Source organism: Phacochoerus africanus, chromosome 6, assembly GCF_016906955.1.
Source record: "Phacochoerus africanus isolate WHEZ1 chromosome 6, ROS_Pafr_v1, whole genome shotgun sequence".
Lineage (NCBI taxonomy): Eukaryota > Metazoa > Chordata > Mammalia > Artiodactyla > Suidae > Phacochoerus > Phacochoerus africanus.
This window is the reverse complement of record NC_062549.1, coordinates 31689540-31712552: the sequence shown is the minus strand read 5'-3', so window position 1 is coordinate 31712552 and position 23013 is coordinate 31689540. Positions and strand designations below refer to the sequence as shown.

Genomic DNA, 23013 nt, shown 5'->3' with positions numbered 1-23013 from the left:
GAGAGGGTCAGAAAACTAGGGTTGGAGTCCTAGTTTCACTACTAATTTTGTAACTTAAATAAGTTATATTCGCTTTGAGTTCCAACCCAATGAATATGATGGTAACATGGTTAAAAAAAAATAGTGCCTACTCTGTCTGCTCACTTCTTATTAAAATATGCGTTATAAAGGGAAAAAAAAACATTATGAAGGTACAAAAATGATTGTTTCTTTAAAAACAATCATTTAACCCAAAAGAGTAAATGTAAACACACACACACATACACATTTTCTGCAACCCTACTAGGTAAAAGCATTGTGGAGTAATCAAGAAAGTTCCATGTACAGAGATAATAAATGCACATAAATCACTATTATAAGAAAGAAAGTGATAAAGGATATTAGAGCTAAAACCAAATACTGTGGGAGTTCAAAAGGAGATATCACCCCTGAATTTCTAACAAGGAGAGACTATATGAATTAGGGAAATGTTCATGAAGAGATGACAGATTTCAAAAGATGGTAGGGTTTAAGCATAACACTAATGATGGGTGTTTTGAGTAATATATCACAGAGTAAGGCCTTCAAAACAGAAGGATTGACTGTCTACAGCACCCCAAAAAAACCAGTGTCACTGAGGCTGCTTTTGGTAAGATGACTCTTTCAGTTATGTGTAACTTAAGAATATATACAGCTATGAAGCTACATAAGCATTAATAAAAACCTCCAGAAATTAAAGTAAATGACTGCAACTTGCTTGATCTTCACGAATTATATTTTAAGAAGTAGTTTCTGAAACTAATAATATTTTCGGCAACATGAATTCAAATTTAGAAATAAATACTTTCTGCCAGTATTGTAACCTACATATGAAATCTTTCTATAGATGAAAAGCATTATCAAATTAAGTAAATATATACATATATTTATTGAGGAAGTCATACAATAAGATAATGAAATGGTTGATATAATTAATGTTTAATGTTTATTACTATGCTAGACTTACTCCCCCCAACTTCGGGTTCCACGTCAAGGTTTAATGAAACACTTCAATAATATGTGTGATGCACTGGCAATGGTGTTAGGTGTGAACTCAAGTATCCTATGACCTATATTCATTGGTAGCATATTGATATTTTAGTCTCTTTATAGTTCTGATTTCCACTTATTTTTAAAAAACTCTTTTTAAAAATTATGCTCGTTTTCTGGATAAAAATTTTAAAATCTATAATGGTATATCGGTTTCAGACTGGTCTTCTCCAGTCTTCTTCTATTATTGGCTGAGAATTCTTCACAGTGCACTGTTACTTCCCTGAATTAGATGTAAAGGTTTCCAAATAATGCTATAGTTTCCCACGTATTATTTATTCATCTATCAAATCACTCTACCATCCTTTGTTTCTCTAATATCGTGACCAAAAAAATGACCTCCCCACTCCCAAGTAGAGCTTCATGTAGATCTTTCCTTTCAGGCAAAACTCATCCTAATCACAACTGATGCTTAAGAATGTTTACCTGTTAAAGCTTGTCAGTAAGTTTTCTTTCATCTCCATCTATATCATCTCACAATGTTAAAAGCATGGCTGTATCTGGGTTAATAGGTGTCAAGCTGAAGAAATACCTGATAAGGCAGTAGTGTTTAAATATCAGCAATGCCTTGTTAAAAATCCCCTTGGGTGTCAAATCCTTCTTTGAAATTACTAAGTCTAACTATAAGAAAGCATACAATTTTAACAGACCAAAATAATGTTGCCTAAAATTGAGAACCTTAAATATCAGTGAGGACGACTGATGTTCTGGCTTAAATATTCTTTAAAAGCTAGTCCTTGCTTCTTTTTCATCAAATGGGATCTTAAGGTTGATTTTTTTTTTTTTTAACCCAAAGTTTCTCCTTTAGAGTTTTTCCTCCTGGAGAAAACAAGCCTTCTCTGACCAGTGCTCGGCAGGCCCTAACCCTTCTATGGACCTCTGGCTGAGAGAGACTCCTGGCCGTTGCCCCCGCACTGCTGTTTCCTATGTCTGCTCGCCCAGACCTCTCACATCCATGGCTGTTCTTTTCTGACTGTACCTCCCAAAGCATACGCTCCCTCTGGGTCTCAAGATTTGAATCAGGAAGTGCTATTAGGTCAGCCTGTAACAAGGAGTGCTGCCTGGAGGGTCAGGTAGGGTTTCTGGCAGCAAAGGAGCATACTGTGCCAGATTTCTTGAGCAAAAGACTGCTGACTTTCTCCTCCTCCTTCCAGCAGCTGAAAAGTGTCCACAAACTGCAGCTCCTCCTTCCAGTGACTTTTCCAAAAATTTGCAAGAGCTAGTCACCCTCTAGGTGGCTATTTTCAGACACCTGGGATGAGCTGGGTTTTTTGTTCATATAAATAGACCATAGAACAAAGGGAAAAGTTGGGCAGTTTCTTCTACTAGTCTTTTTTTTTTTTTTTTGTCTTTTTAGGGCCTTACCTGTAGTATATGGAAGTCCCCAGGCTAGGGGTCAAATCAGAGCTGCACCTGCCGGCCTACACACCACAGCCACAGCAATAGCAACACCAAATCCAAGCTGTGTCTGCAACCTACACCATAGCTCACAGCAGTGCGGGATCCTTAACCCACTGAGTGAGGCCAGGGATCGAACCTGCGTCTTCATGGATACTAGTCAGATTTGTTTCCACTGAGCCACGATGGGTACTCCTCTTTCTCCTAATCTTGAAGATGGTCTCTGTGTATAAAACTTACTTTGTATATGAATAGACAGGTGGAGGATTTTCTAGTTATTTCAGGACATGGTTTCGTTTTTTAAAACATCATGGATTTTCTGTTTTACCAATAGTATCACCAATAGTATTACTACCTAGAACCACATTTTATCTTTCTATCTTAAAGATAATTTGTAAGTATCAATAGGTCCATGGATAGAAAGAATATTCAGACATATAATAGCCTCAGAATTAATCCTTAAAGCCACACAGAATATAAAGTAAAAGGTTCCTGAGTTTGTAAATACATGCCAATATTTGGTAGTAAATGCACGTAAATTTGCTTCTTAATGCCGTACACATTGATACCTGTGACTTTTTAGAAACTATAGCCAAGGGGTATGTTTTGTATTCTTAAGAAATGGGGTGAATTAACTTGATGTAGGTTTTAGGCAATCCCAGTGTCTTGTTTTAGAGTTTTTAAGGTACTGAATGCATCACATGAAAAGGGAATGTTTCTATTTTGCCACCACCATTATGTTATCTTTTCCAGTGCAATTACAAGCTAATTCAGGTCTCTTTGTGTTACACTAATAGCCTCTGATTCGCTGCTGTCACCCACTACCTCTTCATGCACTTTCAATACCATCTACAGTGCCCCCAGCACTTACCTAGGTTGAGTATTTTTCTCTAAGTAGAGCCTCATCTTTGGCAAATCATTAATGGAACATCAAAAAGATCCCATCTGTTAGAGTTACATATGGCTGAGATCAGAATTATCAAATATCTCATTTTTTTCTTTATTCTTTTTCTCTTTTTTCCCTCCCTTTCTTATCCACACAATAAATGTAGTTGTCAGCAGGATAAGTTCATGCGCCGGATAAGGTCACAATTTCATTTAGTGACAACTTCCAACAGTACCAACTTACGAGGTTCGATTTATTAAAGAGTCAGAAGGGATAAGATCACTGCATGGCCAGCCTGATTTATCAGGGTTTGACTGGAGTACTTGAATAGGGAATGTCGTATTTCAAGTTTATGTTCAAAACTGTAGTTTAGTGTGTGTTATGACTGTATGACTCAAAAATTGAGAAGGAAAAGTTAGAAAAGGTATCCCTATAAGGCGATTTGTAGCCACTCACCAAGAACGATCATCTCCTGTGCCAAACCAGGCTTTGAAATGGATCAACGTAGCGTGCTATAAATGGCACTATTTGTCTTAGAATGCAGATGAAACATGCTGTTTTTAATGCCCACACGGAAAGGCAAGGCTGCAGTTTGGCTGTGAAGATAATCAGCAGTAAAATGATCATCTAACCCTCTTCTGTATCTGGCTGGCAGCTGTCAAATGGTTAAACCATAAAATAGCAAGAGCTCTGCCATACTTCAGCCACCTTGGCTGACTTTGAAAATGTTTTGAGATTTTTAGAATCTTTGAGCGCTTTTTGAACTCAGCATGACTTCAGGGCTGTCCATGTTTGATACCATGATGTATAATGTTTTCCAACCATGAAGAAAATATAAATATGGGTTCTGACGCTATAGCCTTCTGCTGTAGTAAGGCCTGATAAACATTATGAGTTAATTCATGTGCTCTGCTTTAAAATTTGGTTATATATTTAAAACCAAGTTCAAACCAGTCCAACTTCATTTTCAGCAAGTGAAATATGATCTTCTGTCATCTCATTTACTTGCAACCATGTCCTTCTATGAAATCTGAGCCTGGAGTTAAGGGATGTTCTGTAAATACAATGTATATTTACGCCATTAACTTAAGGCCGAATTCAGTTGAAGCGTGATTGCTGATAGTTATGCTAAAAGGCCCACATCTTGTCTGTTCCCCTTTGGTGTGCTACAGTTTTCAGATACTTTGCTCTCTAAAGAGGTGTCAAAAGGACCCTGTTAAAAAGAAACAAAGCAATGTCTTGATAGTACCTTCAATAAAAAAAGATTTGAGGGTATTGCTCTTAATTTCAAGTATTTCTTTCCATCAGTAAATTTCTTTTATTTGGGGGAAAAATGTGGGTTGATATCTTAAAAGCTGCAGTGTGTTTGGTAGTGATTTCTGACTTAGGGCTTTTTTTTTTTTTTTTTAAGTGAAGCTATCATAAGTCTTTGAGTAATCACAGACTTTTAAAAGTATGCATTATCAAGAAGATAAGAGAAACAGCCCTCAGCACTAACAATATTATCTTTTACCAAAATTGATTAGTCCATCCTATGTGTCTCAAATATTTTGTGTGAACTTACCCAGCATGTTAAAAATAAGGCTTCTTTTTGAAGAATGGCTGCAAAGCATGAACTGGGCAGAGAAGAAAAAAATCTTTATTTTTCATCCTGCTCCGTGTTTCACAGATGAGGTAATGTAGTTAATGTAGTAAATTGCTGAACAAATGAAATGTAAGAGTTGTGATACAAAGAGAAAATATATATTAACCCCTTTTTGTCTTCAAAATCAACTTTAACTGCACAATTAAGCCTGTGAACATCTGAAAATCTTTATCCAATCAATGATGTTCCGTTTGTATTTTGCAGTCACCCCATGTCACAAACTAAATTAATTACCATAGGATAAACAGAATTTTAAAAATACACCTGTAGTACAAGATGCGTATACTCCTCTTGAGGCAAAAGAAGTTACCAAGGGGAAGCCACTAGGGAATAATTAAATTTAAAACTGTGTGGACTATAAATATGGGAGAATTACAGAAGAACTCAGTTTTTTTTTTTTTCTGGAGTTCAGAGTCATTTGATGAAAGTGAATAACCTTCAATTTGATCTTATAATATTAAGAGGGCGTTGTCATTATCAGGGCAGCCAGGCAATGGTGTACCTGCTAGGTAGCAACAACAGTGACACTCAGAAAGGTGTGGGAGTTAAACTGAAGATGAGGAAGAACGTGCTATAAGGAAGAGTTTCTTGTCTGGGGAACCGAAGATATTCTGGAGAGCAGAGCAGAAGGAAAAGCAGCTGCCATGGAGCAATGCTGTGGTGGTATTAGGATACAGGCAGAAATGTTCAAGTTGGGATGACTAAAGGAAGCCAGTGAAGGGACTTGCACAAAGGAATGACATGATGAGGGTGGCGTTTTCATAAGTTTCTCCTGGCAGGGATTTGGAGCCTGAATCAGAGGTGTAGAGTGAATTGGGGCCGATGAGTCCTCTATATCGGAGTTGATAAAACTGAGAAATGTTACTAAGCAAGGTGAATCCAGGAGCTATTTAAAAGAAAGATAAGTCAGGATTCAGAGAGTATCTTGGATAGAGCTGTTAAAGGAGGAATGTGATCACGGACACTGAATGGTTAGACGTGATGGTGGATGTGTGTGGACAATACTTCTGTTTCTTTGTGGTGAAATGGTGAGTATTTATTAAGAGTGTGTGCTGGCCTCCCCTTCTAAAACACTCTGTTCACTCCACACACCCACAGTCTCCAACTCATCAAAACGAACGTTTTCAGTCCTTTTCTTAATTTCATACATTTTTAGGTTGCTTGATTGATCCCTCCTCCTTTAAATTCCCAATCAATCACCAGATGCTCTGGTACCTCCTTTGTACCATAGTAGATGTGATGGTACCATATCCAGGTTTGTTTGTTTGTTTGTTTGTTTGTTTGTTTTCACTTTTCTTGCACTTCTCTTAAATGTTTTGTGTCTGCTCCTCCAGTCTTCTGCCTGCTGAAGATCCTTAGAACTCTATCCAATATATTATTTTTATTTTATTATGGTACACCCTCTCCTGGATCAACAATTTAATGACTTTTATTACCGTACTCAAGCTAATTAGTGAACAAATGCCAAAATTTATGACTCTAGTCAAGACCTTGCTTCTGATCCCACAAGCTAATACCTGCCCACCCAAAATCACCTCATGCCCTCTTTACCAAGCCAGTTTGACCTCAGTATTTCCAAGCTCTAACTCCTCATCCTTAAATCTTTATTCTGTACCCTGCCTCAATAGGAACATGGCCATTGGCTCATAGCCTGAGCCAGATACCGGAACATTGTTAAATTTTCCCTTCCCTAATTCCTAAACTCTAAATAATTCCCAAGTTCTATGGCTTCTACTTCCTTATAGATCACATTTCTTGACATTTATCCAGGCTTCAGGCTTGTTTTGTTTGTTGCTTTATGCCTGGTTGTAACCCTCTGTCTGGCATTTAGTAGTTACCCGATAAATATTAGAGCACAAATGAATGAATAAACCAATGAATGGATTCAAAAAACAAAGAACAAACAAATCAAGTGAGAAGGGAACTTTATTTTATGATTTTGAAATTTCTGATCTTTTCGAATCAAACATTCCTTTTATGATAAGCTGGTTCTAGGACCTGGGGCTTTGACTCACCATCTCAGTGTTCTTTCTGCCTCTCATAACATATCATATCCAGGGAAAGAAAATCATGGTGTCACCAACACCTCACCAAGTAGAAGTGAATGCAAACCCCCTTTTAACAGTGACAAACGAAAGACTCAGAAAAGATATAACTTACTCACGGCTATTCAGCTGGCTGTTTGATGGGCTAAAAGTTAACCTTATTTTTAGTGCAATGATATTTCTTCCATTTCATGACTCTTATTAATATTTGAAAAAATTAAAAGCATTTACTCTTCAGCAACATATATGTTAAGTGAAATAACTTTCATTTATGCAATATCTTATTTCTCTTGCTAGCATGAAACAATTGTAGCCTTCATAGTGTATAAATGCTAATTATTTGCAGTGTGCTTGCAGTTTTCTATAAAGTTGCTGTGAATAAATGAATATTTTTATTTAACTGTTTCAACAAAAGAAAGGATTTCCGCAAACCTCAGAATACCATCTAACATCTTGATAAGCAAGAAAGGAGACTTAGATTTGCATGTCTGTCTAGTAAAGTTGAAAAGATTGACTTGAGAGCCTGAACAGTTCCTGGACTTTCTGTTATGGCCATCTTTAAGAGCTTGTAAACCTATTTTTGGCCTGCTTAAAATTTTAATGCATAGTCAAAGACACCTCAAAAATTTGGAGATATTTGGGTATCACTTCACGATCTGCCGTAAGTTTGTAGTTCTTAATCCATTAAAAGACAGACCTGCTTGTAAATCCACAGGTATAGATAAGAAGTCACTGTTTGACTGAGTCTGAACCCTTTTCAAATGAAAAATGTCAGTGGCAGAAAGAGAGGATGAATTACGTTTTTAAAGGGTTTTCAAATATTTTCATGATTCCTCTGATATCACTTGAAATGTGACATGCTGGTTTTTTTGTGTTTTTTTTTTAAAGTGTGTAAAAACAAGCAAATTATTTGGGCATTTTTTTTTTTTATGTAGAAAAGAACATTCTTAACTAGTGTTTGGTTGAGGAGTCAAAATGTGTTTTTATCTTTAAAGGGTAAATTGTTTAAAAAATTGTTTAAAATGTAAGTATGATAGAAAAATAACTGTCCAATAGAAATTAAATAATTCCTTTTCAAATAGAAAAATTATCTAAAAGATTTATATATCCATATTATCACATATGAAATTGTGTGTATACATTAAGGGGTATTTCCCACTGAGTCTTCTTGACATCATTTGACAGATTGTTGGCTATGCTCAATCTTTGAGGATTTTCTATACAAGTCTCTGATTCCAATGCATTCATCAAAAAGATTGTACAAGAATGAAAAACATTTTTTGGGGGAAATGTCAGGAATGGGTTTATTTTTCCACATGCAGAAAATAAATGATTGTTGTTCCATATTCCCTGGACTCTGAGTAAACTTCAGGGTTTGATACATAAGTATCAATGTTATTTAAAATAAGTTTTTGGAGTTCCCGTGGTGGCGCAGCAGAAACGAATCCGAAGGAATCTGACGGGAACCATGAGATTGCGGGTTTGATCCCTGGCCTCACTCAGTGGGTTAAGGATCTGGTGTTGCCGTGAACTGTGGTGTAAGTTGCAGATGCAGCTCAGATCCTGCGTTGCTGTGGCTGCGGTGTATGCCGGATGCTATAGTTCTGATTGGATCCCTGGGAATCTCCATATGCCGCAGATGCAGTCCTAAAAAGCAGGGGAAAAAAAGTTTTTTTATTTATAAAACTGTATTTCAGAAACTCAGACTTATTGAATCTTTTGGGGTCCATTTTCCTCATTACTGATCATCTTTAGCTGCTGATAGATCACAAGGAAAAAGAGTAAGAAGTGTGTGTCTATCTTTAATAAGTTTAATGAGTTCTTCCATTTTTAGTGTATTTGACAAGCAGAAGAGGAAGGAAGTGTGAGAAGAAGGAAGAATGGCGGTTTAGTTCTTGAATTTAAATTTTGTACTGTGAACATGAAATTGTTTTTTCCCATTACATCTGCATTATTCACATACAGATAAGTTTATATTTCATAATGGGCACAACTTAACCATTGCACAATATTTTAGCTGATTGTTTATGTATTTTGACTTTGGTTTTGAAGATGAACAATAAAAACATGAAAAGGGGTGTCTGGTATTGTAACTATTAAGAGGAAGTGACACAAATATAGAGAATTAAGAGATATAATTGAACTCAGGTTGATGCTGTTGCTTTTAAAAGCATCAAGATTAAGTTTATAAATTTAGTCATTGACTTGAAAAGAAACTGAGGCCATAATCAAGCATATATTTCATATTGTATTACCTACCATGACTTATATATCATTTGCAAAGTGTAATTACTGAATACATTCTGTTTTATTTAGAACTTTCCACACTGTCTTTTCTATGTGGATTTCCATTCACACTTCTTCCCTTTCTATTTCTTCTATTTTTATGTCTGCTCTTGAGCAGCCTAGGAAGAAATTTCACTTTAGAAAATAAGTTATCTTATTAAGATTAATGTTTTGAAATATTAAAAATTTATTGTGATAATATAGTATGGTAATGCTTTCAGAACCTAAGTAATCATAGATTTAATTACTTAAAGAGAGGGTCTCCACTTCCTGATTTAGATTTTTTTTGTTTATCCCAAACAATATTTAGGCCATTCTTGGAGATTTTGAAGTCTTCATTTATTAATTTTTTAAATTAATCCATTCATTTACTTAAAAGTGAGCATTTGGTGAACTCGTCCTTTATACTCTCTTTACTTTCTGTTTCTCTTTAATGATCCCGAGCAATGATTGGGGGGAAGTAAAATAAAGAATATCATCCTAACTGGCTGTTTTTTAAGGGTTTTTGTCCAAATCGTTTTGGTAACATAAAATCTTACCTAAAGTACCACATATAAACAGTAATGACTTTGATTAAAGTTTTTTTTTTTTAATTTGAGAAAATGCATATCTCTGCCTTTTGCCTAAGTCATTGTTTTATCCACTGAAACTGGTAGTAATTTCAAGAAATTTTCAAATACTTTCAAAAACGTTCAATGTTGTTTACCAAGAGTCTTAAATCACTAAAGTTCTTGCCTAAGGTATACATCTTTAATTGTAATTTTTTAGTTACATTGGTTTTCAAATGTCAGAATTTTAACTCTAAGTCATTGTCCTATTTCTTGTCTGTTTTGGCATTGGAGCGATGCTTTTTGAGCACGTGTTATCATTTCTCATTCTTCAGGATTTGCTAACTAGAATTGAATTCTGTAGATGATAAGTGTGAAAAGGTGCAAGAAAGAAATTGGACTGTGAATACAATTTAAGGGCAAGTTCTATTATCCTCTCAGGATAACACAGCCAGTTGTCTTTCAAATGAACATGGTTAATTCTTTTGATATGAATCCTGAGAATATGGTGCATGTCAAGCAAACACACAAAAAGAGACAGCTGTTGGTAAAGCACAGTGAAAGGACTCTAAACTCCGCCTGTGTTCACTGTCTGCAGGAGAGCTGGAGATGTTTCAGAAAGATGGAGAACGAAAAATTCAGAGTCGGCAGCAGCTTCCAGTAGGAACCACCTGGGGGCCATTCGCTGGGAAGATGGACCTGAATAATAATTCCTTGGTATGTGGATGTATTGAGATTGTTGACCCTGACTACTTTGTCAGAGCACAGAAAAGATCTCTGCTTGCTTCCCAGTGAAATCACTAAAAACAAGTTTGTTTTTCCTCTTTCATGGAGCACTAAACTGAGGTATTTTCCAAGTGGTTTGCCTCTGACAATAATATACGCAGAATTTAGAAAGAAACAGGTTAATCATACTAACTAAGTGGTTGTTTAGTGAGGCCATTTATTATAAGGCTGCTTTATCTGCTTAGCCAGACTAATATTGTTCATATTTAATAATATATGCAAATGCTTTTATTTTTAAAATGATGCATATTAATAGTCATACATTATAGGTATAAATGATGAACAAGGAATAAACAACTTTGTTATTCCTTGGTGATATTATTTGTACCTTTAAGAGCAAGAATGAGTGATCAGCATCATAATTTTTCTTAACTCTTTTGGTAAAAATTCTGAGATCGGGACATCTCCCTCTAGGAAAGATCATATGGACAGGTGATTGATTTGACATTTGAAAAAGTTATGAGAAAATGGAATATTTGGTTACCTTTAAACTTCATTTCTTAACTGAATGTTACTTTCCTACTGCAGCTGTGGCAAATTACTGCAAATTCTGTGGCTTGAAACAATACAGATGTATCATCTTGTAGCCTGAAATGGATCTCTCTGGGCTAAAATCAGGGTGACTGCAGGACTAAGTGTTTTTCCTAGAACTTCTAGGGGAAAATCTGTTTACCTTGCTTTTTGAGCTTCTCAAGACTGTCCATTACCCTTGGCTTATATGGCCCCCTTCCATCTTCAAAACCAGCAAAGGATGATTGAGTCTGTCTCACATCTTTGTTCTGACTCTGTCTCTTCTGTCTTCCCCTTCCACATTCAAGAACCCTTATGATTACATTGGGCTTACCTGGGTAATCTAATTTCCTCTCCCTTTTTAAGATCAGCTAATTACAACTTTAATTCCAGCTGCTTTCTTAATTCCTTTTTGCCGTGTAAGGTAACACTCACTCCTATTATAAGTGATAATATAAGAGATAAAATTTGGGGATAAAAAGGTCTTATATTCTTTAGCAGACCCAGAAATTATATATATGAAATGGAAGTCCTTCTCTTTAAATTCATTTATGTAGGAAGAGCTTCATGCCTGCTAAATGACTCCATCTATACTGTGGGGACATAAAAACTCCTGGTGGGGTTTTTATATGTGAACTCAACTCAGTAACATTGCTTTCCTTTTTTAAATGTATTGCGTGAAAGAAATTTCATCTTCATGTTATTGCATGAAAGAAACTGGTATGTGTAGACCTCTGCTTTTTCAGTGTCACATGGGTGAGACAGAGGTTATTGATTTAACTAAAAGTAATGTTTGAATAAGTAAAACATTTATGTCATCAAACTTTTAAACAACATAAGAGATCCTAGGGTTGTGCTTTTTATTTCCTCAATCCAGGCATGTATCCAAATAAGGATGAAGTAGGAGAGTTCACATGTATTCAAGAACCAAACCAGTTGATAGACCAGGCTAACTGTTTAATAATCTGGCAATTTAATTTGTGGTGGTTCGGCACAGCTACCTCAAAAAGGGCTTGAGATGTAGCTCCACAAACACTGCAGCCCCTGGTTGGTGGAGTCGTGTTAGTGGACTATTCTCTTGATTCCTTTGATAGGGCAGTATTAGCAGTATTTGCTTTCTCAAGCAAAGGCAAGAGGAAGATTGTCTAAAGATCAAAGGTTGAATTAAATGCTATTCAAAAGCCATTTCATCTGGGGTTTTCTATTGGTGATCCAGCATTAAAACATCTTAGGCAATAAGAGATTTATCTCATTTATCACTGTGTATCAGACACCAGCACAACCTTTAGTCATTTCTCTGATAGTTCTTCAAAAGTGTACTGCTACTGAAGTGGCAGGTATTGTTTATGTAAAATGTGATGTTTTTCCCTTTATTATATCAAAATAATATCTCTGTAAAATGCAATTTTGATTCATCTTAATATCATTGTATATAATTTTTTATACATTTTTAGCATGTGCTAAATTGTGACATGTGGACAGTAAACCTCTTTGTGGAAGTTTAGTTTTTCAGTGAAATGATTTCCTAAACTTTAGACACATGATATCATTTTTTTATACTTCTATGCCACTCTAAAACTATTTTATGCTATACTTAGCATTTTTTACATTTAATATCTTAATATCATAATTTTATAGTTATGAAGTTTTTGGTACATTTGATACTATTTGAAATAAGTGAATACTATTTAGAGTATCAAAAACCAATTGTACGTAATAGTTTTTTAACAGAAAATAATCTTAATGCCCTAGCTTCCTTCTCTTGATTTAGGTTTTAAATATTTGATTCCAGATACTTCCTTAAACTATAGCATTTTTCTCTATTTTAAAACTTAGTTGCTTTGCTAAAATATACTTTAAAAATATTTTTCTTTGGAAAAAGCTTTTTTTTTTTTTTTTGGCTGCACTCACAGCATATTGGCCAGGGATGGCATCTGAGCCACAGCTGTGACCTACACCACTGCTGCGGCAATGCTGGATCCTTAACCATCGGCATTGGCCAGGGATCAAACCCCTGCCTTAGCGGTGACCCCAGCGGCTGCAGAGACAACACCAGATCCTTAACCTTCTATGCCACAGTGGGAACTCTGGCAAAAGCATTCTCTTCTAGAATTTATTTTTGATTTTATGTCATTAAATATTACTAGTACTACTGCTGGCACTGCTGTTACTTCTGTAAAACAGTTGTCTTAGTTACCCTGCATACTTATTCTTGACACTGCAAGGGAGCATTGGAAATGGATTAGCTCCTTTATTCTTCAAAACTAACCTGTGAATTCAGTTGTATTTAAAATCGTATTTCATTAACAGGAACAAAATAAAAATGGCTCAGGCCTTTTGATGCCAGAAACTGCATTTTTAAAAACAAGGCCACACTCTTCTTCAGGAGCATCTCCAACATGATTTTAGTATAATAAAATTTTAATGATTTCTTTGCATGAATTCTAAATTTATGAAAATCTCTGGGAGAAAATATGCAATGCTTAGAGGTAGACTCTTTTTTTTTTCTTACTTTGGGCAAAATATTTGTAATGATACTTCCTATTATGATTCAGGAGTTACTGGTTAATTCAGAGACTTCCACAATTTTATTACTTTATAATTTGGACAATACTTTAATATGTATTTCATATCAGGAAGATAAACTTTCTTCATCATAAAATATACAGCCTACTAACACTTCCTTACCCAACCAGGAATCAAATTTGGTATTAGCATACTCTTTTAAAATGCTTATTTGCCAACCAATGTAATGTTACTCTGGTGTTGTCTCAAGAGAGCTAGCACACTAATTAATCCAACACAGTAATTAATTGAGTCACCAAGCCAGATGTCAAATCCTTTTTATATCTTTCAAGTTCCCATCTTGAAGTGCATTAGCAATATGCCACCTTCTGCAGGAAGCCTTTGCAGACCATGCGTTTGGATATAGATAGGATGCTTCAAAAAATATAGGCTACTTAGAAACACCAAATTGATTTGACAAAATGCTTTTCTTGAAATCATGTAACACAGTGAACATAGAAATAAATAATCTTTTGCTCACACCTCATCGTCTTGTTAGATGCTTTATGCTGTAATGTCTTAATGGTGTTTAATGGCAGCGGCATATAGTCAATATTTTCATTGTGCCAGATGAGCATCAAGGTGCTTTACAAGTTGTATATCTTATTTAGTTCTTGCACAAGCGTATGCAAAGAGAATATTTTTTTTTTCCTCCTTTGTTGCAGAGGAGGAAACTGCTATTTTGGGAAGTTGAGTGACTAGCCTGAGGTCGGTTCGGTCTGACTTGAGAATCCATATTGCAATCAAATACTGTCTTAGGGCTTTTATCTATAACGTAGGGTTAATAATATTACCTGGCTTATTTGGATTTTGTAAAGACTAAATAAAGTAGCATACTCTAGTTATCACCAACTATTAACTACTGTTGCTGCTCATTCACCTGTAAAAATGGATTCATTAAAATCCATCAAGTTTAAAACTGAAAAGACGCTCCAAATCAAATAGGTAAAACTGTAGACTTTTGGCATTTGGGGATTTTATATGCCTAAATTTGACTATTTTCAAAGACACGTAACTAGTCAGTGTTCTCTTGCAAAACAGAATAGAGTGTGCATGTATATGTGTGGAGTGGGAGAGAGATAAAGAGAGATTTATTAATTATAAGGATTTGGCATACCTTTTTTTTTTTTTAGTCTTTTTGGGGCCACAGTGGCAGCATATGGAGATTCCCAGGCCAGGGGTCAAATCGGAGCTGTAGCCAATAGTTCATGGCAATGCCAGATCATTAACCCCACTGAGCGAGGCTAGGGTTGGAGCCAGAGTCCTTATGGATACTAGTCAGGTTCATTAACCACGGAGCCATGATGGGAACTCCCAGCACACATTATTATGGAGGCTGGTTAGTGGAAGGTCTGAAGTGTAGGCCAGCAGACTGGAGACCCAGAAAAGCCTGTGGTGTAGATGAGGTTTGTTACTTGGGGAAGCCAGTCTGTTTGTCCTTTTTAGGCTTTGAATTGATTGGATGGGCCCCACTCACATTATAGAGGACAATTTGTTTTACGCAAAATTCCCTGATTCAAATGTTAATCTCATCCAAAACACCCTCTCCGTTGCTGCACTACATTCACCATCACAGACTCCAAAGGTCTAGGATATGTGGTTAAGGCACCCTCTTACATCTTAGATATCTCTGTTTCTCCCCTTTCAGTTCTAACTCTTCCAGTAACAATCTCTGAGCCCATTCATTGCCAGAATCTTCACGCTTCATGTTGTACACACCCTAGAGTGGATGTATCCCTATCTTTATGTCTCTATCATTCACTTATCAAAGGCTGCTTAGTGGAAACATCTCTCTCTCTTTGAGGACTTTTTCCCAGCCTCAGAAGCACACTTCCTGCAAGCCAGGCAAGCTGGAAGTGCTGGAGAATTTATGTTTCCAAAAGTAGCCCTCAACCAATGATGGACAGAAGTTGGTGGATCAATACCCTTGCATCCTCAACTCTCCATTGAGATGTGAGAAGTGGAGTTCCCGTTGTGGGTCAGCAGTAACGAACCTAACTAGCGTCCATGAGGATGAAGGTTTAATCCCTGGCCTTGCTCAGTGGGTTAAGGATCTGGTGTTGCCATGAGCTGAGGTGTAGGTTGCAGACATGGCTCAGATCTGGCGTTGCTGTGGCTGTGGTATAAGGCCAGCAGGTGCATCTCCAATTCGATCCCTAGCCTGGGAGCTTCCATATGCCACAAGCGCGGCCCTAAAAAATAAATAAATAAATAAATAAATAAGAAGTGTTCTGCATGGTTCTTAGAGTTTGCCAGTGAAACTGAGCTCCAGTTGACTTCATAACACCCTTTTTATGGGCTTCCTGTACATTCCTGCTTACTTCACATCTCTACTGAATTTTTCTGAGACCACCTCCCTAATAAACTACTTGCACTTGAATCAGTTTCAGCGTACATGTCTGGGAAAGCCATGCCAAGACAGTCTTGAAAATATAACCAGGCAGTCAATTGGAAAGTAATATCCATTGTTGAGAATCTAGAGGACACAGATTTTTAAAGATCATGATTATTCAATTTTAGATCACTACCTCTGACACATAATAGATATTAAATAAATGCTCTTTAAAACAAAAATCTGATCTAATTGATTTTCCTTACCATAAGGAATCAGACTGACTCCACCTATCCCTTCCCAGCTGCACCATCTCAATGGTATAATTTGTCATGTTGCTGAGGCATGATTTTTTTGTTAGGTCGTATATTTCTTTTCATTGATGTTGACATTGTAAATGATATCCTCCTATAATATTCATTCTAATCTGAGCCCAGGACTACCATACTCTCCTACTTCTGTCTCTCTGGGTCTTGGCTCTGTTGAATTTAACTGTGAGTGTTTCCCAAAACACCCTGGCCTTTCTTCTCTCCTCCCTCTGTTCCTAGTGCCTCAGGGAGCTTATCCACTTTGCAGGGCTTCAGCTACTAATTTACAAATGACATTTAAATTAAAAAATCTCTAACCTTGGCTTTTTACCCTTTCTCTAACAGCACATTTCAACTCTCTTACAAGCCTTTCCCGCTGACTTCCTCCAACTAAACAGTCACAAGGAGAGTGTCTTACTGTTTCCGCATATTGTCTCTCTGTTCTTCTTCTAGACTTCCACATTTTAGTCACCTTTCATCCTAAGTCTCTGCCTCTCTTTTCCTGCCTCTGCAAGAAGTTCTTTCTTTGAGTTATTCCATGTTTTGCCCCCATGTCCACCTCTCTTTCTCTCGCATCTCCAATGCCTATTGACTCACATAGCCCCCCCCACCTCTCTCCTTTATTGCCTATAACTAACACCCTTGATTTTGTCATCTAGTCAAAGCCAAACATCTTCCAAGACCCTTCTTAGCACATCCAGAAAACAAGTACCACAAATCCTGCTTTCTCATGGCTGTTCCCTTCTTCCTGTTCCTGTTGCCACTAGTTTAGGTGAAACCTACGTTATTTCTTCCTTGATTATCACAACATTCTTCTAACTGTTCTTTCTGCCTTCCTTCTTGTCTCAAATCTTTTTTCTTTACTCAAATCATGGTGTGTCCTAAAAGCAAAACTAGTCACGTGTGTGCTTAACATCATCCAGAAAGGTACACGAGAACCCAGACCTTTGGGGAATGGGCCCTCACGGTATCACCTTCTCAGCTTGTACCCCTTTTCCATTCTCAGTGTAGATTTCAGTCAACCTCAACTGCTCATCATGCTCTGAACCTCCTCTTTTCTTATATGTCTGTGCTTTTGGCCATGCTCTTGTATCATCCTAAAAAGTCTTGTGCTTCCCCCTCCTGCCCCTCTCCATCACACTAACTCCTTTTCATACTTCAAGACTCAAACTAAGTTACCCCAAAGTGGACCTCCCCTAAACCCACCAGTCTGGAATAGATACCTAGTCCTCATGTATTTCCATGATCTTTAAGTTTACTAGGAGAAGAATATTTATCACATAGTTCCAAATGTTTGTTTACTTGTTTGTTTCTCCTGCAGACTAAATGCTCCTCATTTATCTTTTATCGTTGTATCCATCTTACCTAGAACAATGTCTGGTTTATAGCAGGGGCTCAAGAAATAACCTTTAGAGAATGAGTCCATCAATCTTTTCCTCTAATTTTTCTCCAGTATCAGTGAATGATGCACAGCTCTCTTTATTCAAGATCCTTGTATTCGCCCTAAGTCTGTATGCCCATTTTTCCTCTTTCCTCTGAGATCTGACTTCAGCTGCCCATCTTAGCAATACAAATACCAGTTAATGCCATCTCATGTTGGTTTAATTTGTTTTTATTTATGTTTTTCTTAATCTCATTTGATTGTAAAATATGATAGAACAGGATAACTCTTTCTTCAGTTTTTACCTTATAAAAAGATATGCCCATGATGGCTTCTTGATAAATATTGATTAATTCCAGTGTAAGATTTGCAACCCTTTGCTGCAGTTAAAGAGGATGAGGTGGTGAACCCGTTGAGGCAATTTTGATTTGTTTGTAATAGAATCGACTTTAGATCCCTCACTATGACATGGGTGGAGGCCAAGAAGGTGTTCTGCTCTACCATGCTTTCTGTGAAGTCTCATCCAGCATCACACTTTCCAGTGACAAACCATCTGGGAAATTCCATCTGTCTCTGCTTGGAAACTGAGGTGGCAGTCGCCCACTGTGAGCAATTTTCTATTAACTTCTTGGATAAGATCAGTCAGATTTATACTGAATTGATGGGAACCGTAAGAGCAGGGTTGTTCCAAGAGAAGACAAATGTACTGATTCCTCTAATTGGGCTTAAGCCAGTTTCATTCACGGATGCCCTTAGGTTCTAGTAGTGCAAGGACTTATAACCTTTTTAATTGTACTCTGTTCCTCTTGGGAAGCGTTGGTGAAATTCATTATTGATGGAGATTGTAGATTTGTCCCTTAGGGAGGCCAAGATCCTGGCTTCTCTTATACTCTATCTGCCATGTGGAGAATTAATGGAAACTGAGTGGACGGGGAAGCTGCTCCAAGAAGACATGAGGCAAGACATTTAGTGCAGCAGAGCCTTGGAAAATGGTGTGTTGGTCCGGTTTCTAGAATTAGAGCAGGATTTTTTTGTTTTGTTTGTGGAAGAGGTATGCGCTTAGGGAGAGGGGAGCGATCAGCATGGAGTCCCACGTTAGTAAAAGCATCCTGTAGAATTTGAGTCAGAAAGAAAGAAAACAAGCACCAAAGAATTACTCCACAGTTCAAATCTGTAGAAGCAAACCAGTGTGGCCAATTACATGTGGATCTGAAGGGACTTGCTGTATTATAATGTAGGCATGGTGATGTTGGCAGGGTAGAATTATATTGTAATGTGGGAAAATAATGTTGAAATGAAAATGCGAATTACGTCTTTCCTGATCATTTGTATCTGCCTCCCAAAAAAAAAAAACACCTTTTGTGTGTTGCTGGTCTCACTGCTAATCTCAATCTCCCTTTCATTTGCTTTTCCTTCTGATGGTGAAGTCTTTCTAGGTTCTTTATGTTTGGACTTGGGCTTGAAAGGTAGGAACACAAGGACACAATTCCTTGCCAGTTAGATACAGTTTTTATTTATGGGCTTAACTTCATTACCTGGGCCCGAAACTTGAACACTTTTTTGCCTTTGAGTTATGATACATGGCGAAACCTTTTTACCTATACTTAGGCCAAGTTTGAATAAACAAAAAACATCTTTTTTTTGTTTAAGATTATTCATTTTTCCTAGAACCCCAAGAAGAACTTTATTGAAAATGAACTTCTCATGGAGTTGTTAAAATGATTCCATTATATGCTCTTAATTGAATCAGTGTCTGGAAGGAGTAGTTGTTTATATCATCATTAATCATTTAATATGATTAAAGTTGCTATACTAAGAAGAGAATGTGTATAAAGTTGAAGAGACTAATGAGTAGCACTCTTTTCCCCCCAATTATTGGCATGATAGATGAATTCTGATTATTGCTTTATAGATTACTCTTTGTAGATTTGTTACTTTTTGCAGATTTTTTTTTCAGGGTCCCTTAGAGAAGAGAATCTTTGCTCCCTAAGGGGTCTGTCAGATTCTTGGGTAGTAAGGGATAGTTTTGCAAAATGTGATTCTGTTGTTTTCATCACACAAATTATAGACTATAAAACGTGAAAAAAAAATTGGCTGGAGAAGTAGTTAAAATGAGAAGGCACTGTGAGGAGCTTTGAAAAGTTGACCCAAACTTTCTTCTATTATTTGCTGTTATATCTGGCATGCCTTTTGTAGTCTTTCTCCTTGACTCTTTTGAAGACTTTACTCTTCCATGATTCTTTCAAAAACGATTGGTTTGGCATATGCACTTACCTATTATTTGTATGGTCATAATAAATATTGTTCCAGTGTTAGAAGGATTTAGCAGTGATGTCAGCTTGGCATAATACTTAATACATACAGTGACTGGGTGGTGACAACTGTGAAAGAATGGACATAAGTGCTATTTTGTATTCCTTCTGTGTGACCATAAAAATCAATAGTACTTAGGCATAACCCTTTACATGTAAAATACTGGACTCATAAAATATTGAGCTCTGATTTTAAACTATCAATAGGTATTCCCAGGGCACCATTAATCAAATATCATAGCTTAACATTAGTTTCCAGTTGGCATTATCAGTCTTTAATCTCATATGAGGTTTTCCTGGTGTAGGCAAGTTTGTGAGTCTGACCCTGTCTAAGCCACTCCTACAAGACTCTAGGTTGATGTTGTATGATGTCCAGAGGCAATAATTCTTACATAAATTTATAAGAGAAAAATAAAGTAAGATTTCTAAAAAATTTTTGTAAACCTTTGAAATTATTTGAGAAACTCTCTTTTGGAGACAAACATCTCTTTTCCTTGTTCATGTAAGTATTGAATTTGACACCACCCTTTATTATTTATTTACTTTCATATCATTTTTAAGCTAAAATCCTTTGGCTTACTTTGATAAAACCATGGCTCCTTGAGTCTAATAATTTCTATGCCATTTGTGCCATTTGATATATTTTATATCTCTGTCTATTTTAAAAATCAAGGACTCATAGTCAAGCCTGAGTGTTAGTTTTGTGATCTTCATATACTTTTTATTTTCCGAGGGTCACAAATATGAGCACAGCTTATTTACGTATCTTTGATACAGTGTCTCACCCAAGCCCACATTCAAAAAGTGATAACCAAGGCTGTGGTGTCATCTGAAGGCTTAACTAGGGAAAGTTCTGCCTGAAAGATCTGTGGTTAGCTGTTGACTCAGCTCCTTGCCTTCCGGGCCTCTCCATGGAGCAAGTTACAGCATGGCCACTGGCTTCTCCCTGAGAAACCAATGAGAGAGCAAGACGAGGAACCCAGGATGGAAGCCCCAGTCTTTCTATAACCTAATCCTGGAAGTGGTCTCCCATCAGTTTCACTGAATTCTGTTCATGAAAACTGAGTCACTAGGTCCAGCCTGCCCTAAGGGGAAGGGAATTGCACACAGGCTTGAAACCAAAGACTCTGATCATTGATAGCCATCTCAGAGAATCTTTACCACTAGAAATCAGGTGTGTAAATAGCTACCTGGCCTCTGAATGAAAAAGGACTTTCAAATAATAGTAGCTATGGGAGAACCCACAAAAGAAAATCCAATTAATTTGAACAGACAAGACTAAATCATAGCATATAAAACATCATAGCCACATTCAAAGATTTACTGATGAGTAAAAGATCTCTGTGACAATGAGATACGTTTTTATCCTCGTTTTTGAAGACAAAGAAGGTTTTCCACATAGAAGGTCATGGATGAATTCTCGATTAATCTATTTAGAAATTAACTGTGAGAAGAGAGAAAGATGAATTCAGTGAAACATGGGCAATACAAAATCTAATGGGAAATAGGAGTCAGAGGCAGGTTTTTGCTGAGTATTCCTTCTCCTTTAGTAATTTTGAGAAACCTACACTCGCATGTTGAAAAGATCAGAAGTGGGGGAAGGAGCCCATGATGTGGTTAGAGTCGGCTGATTCCAGTCCTGACTGTTATTACCCAAAGTGGATGTGCTATCTTGGGTAATCACACCTGCTCTCAGTTTCCTCATTTATAAAATGGACGTTATTATACCAGCCCTACATCTTTGAGTTGTTGTAAAATTATATAAAATTATATGCATTTAGTCACTTTGAAAAATACACAGATTGTTAGACAAACCTAGATTACTTTTTCTTATGCCTGTGAATAGAAAGTAGATTGCCCATCCCTTTAATTTGCCAAGCATTGCCTCCAGCCTTTTCTCGTCTGTCCCCTCTCTGAACATATTTAAAAAGCACTTTTGGTCATCATTGTACGTATGTATCTTCATATATATGCGCACACGTGTATTTACATACACACAAACACACACATACTTATTGATTAGCTTGCATCAGTGTTCTGAGAACTCACAGCCTAGAGAAGTAAAAGGTATATACTTAAGAGCATTTATCATCTAAAGAGACAATCACCACAAAAGCAGAGGAAAAAACATATATTTTTGGGAAGAGAAAGAAAGGTTAAGTGGTCAAACTGCTTTTTGAATTATCCTGGCTTCTTTGTGCTTTCTTTTTGTAAGGAGTTATTCTTCAGAAAGCATTTCTCAGGTGGGTGATTGGGGATTTCAGACAATTGGAAAAGTAATTTACCCTGTCTGATTTGCTTTTGAGTTAGGTTTGTATTTTAAAATGTTAACTCAATTCTTTCATTATTTATGGCATTTTAGAGCTCAGCACAGAATGGTGTGAATAAGGCAGTCACAACACAGACAGTGGTGCACCATAAAATAAGAAGAAACGGGGACAGAGTTTGAAAGAGCAAAGGCATTTCTCATGCCATCAGTTTTAGTTTTTATTAAGAAGTCAAACAAATACATTCGTTTCTCATCATCCTGTGTGTGAACATTATTCCATGGACAGAAGTAGCACCAGTCCCTTAGGTTCTAATACTAATCTTGGACATGCCATTATTACCACCTTGCATCTTAAAGTCAGTGTTACTCCGGCATGTCTAGGATATCAGTCCATGGGAGGTGTTCAGTGATGTCCTCCTGTGAACCTGAGGTAAACATCAGGGTTCAAGTTCATGTCACAAAAAGTATCTACAGAAGGGAAAAAAAAAAGGTAGCATTTGCCTTCATTAAGGTGGTTCAGAGGTAGTGAAAAGAGAGGGTTTCGCCTTTAGCTCAAAATTTCCAGCACAAAACATAGGCAGTTTCGTCGTTGTTGCATTCCTTCAAAACTTTGGGGAAATGACAGCCCTTCAGAAGCAGGGGACAGTGGCAGAAGTGGTCTGCATCTCTGCTGA

The 23013-nt window shown here is 36.9% G+C and overlaps 1 protein-coding gene across 3 annotated transcripts in view; it reads left to right on the top strand.

Annotated features, from left to right (window-relative positions):
- The window catches only part of ZFPM2 (zinc finger protein, FOG family member 2), a 482004-nt gene that overhangs the window by 236133 nt on the left and 222858 nt on the right, over positions 1-23013 (top strand). For all 3 annotated transcript variants that reach the window (XM_047783432.1, XM_047783429.1, XM_047783430.1), the window contains one exon: positions 10475-10593. In XM_047783432.1, coding sequence (XP_047639388.1) covers positions 10475-10593 — 119 coding nt within the window. The remainder of the gene's footprint in view (positions 1-10474; positions 10594-23013) is intronic.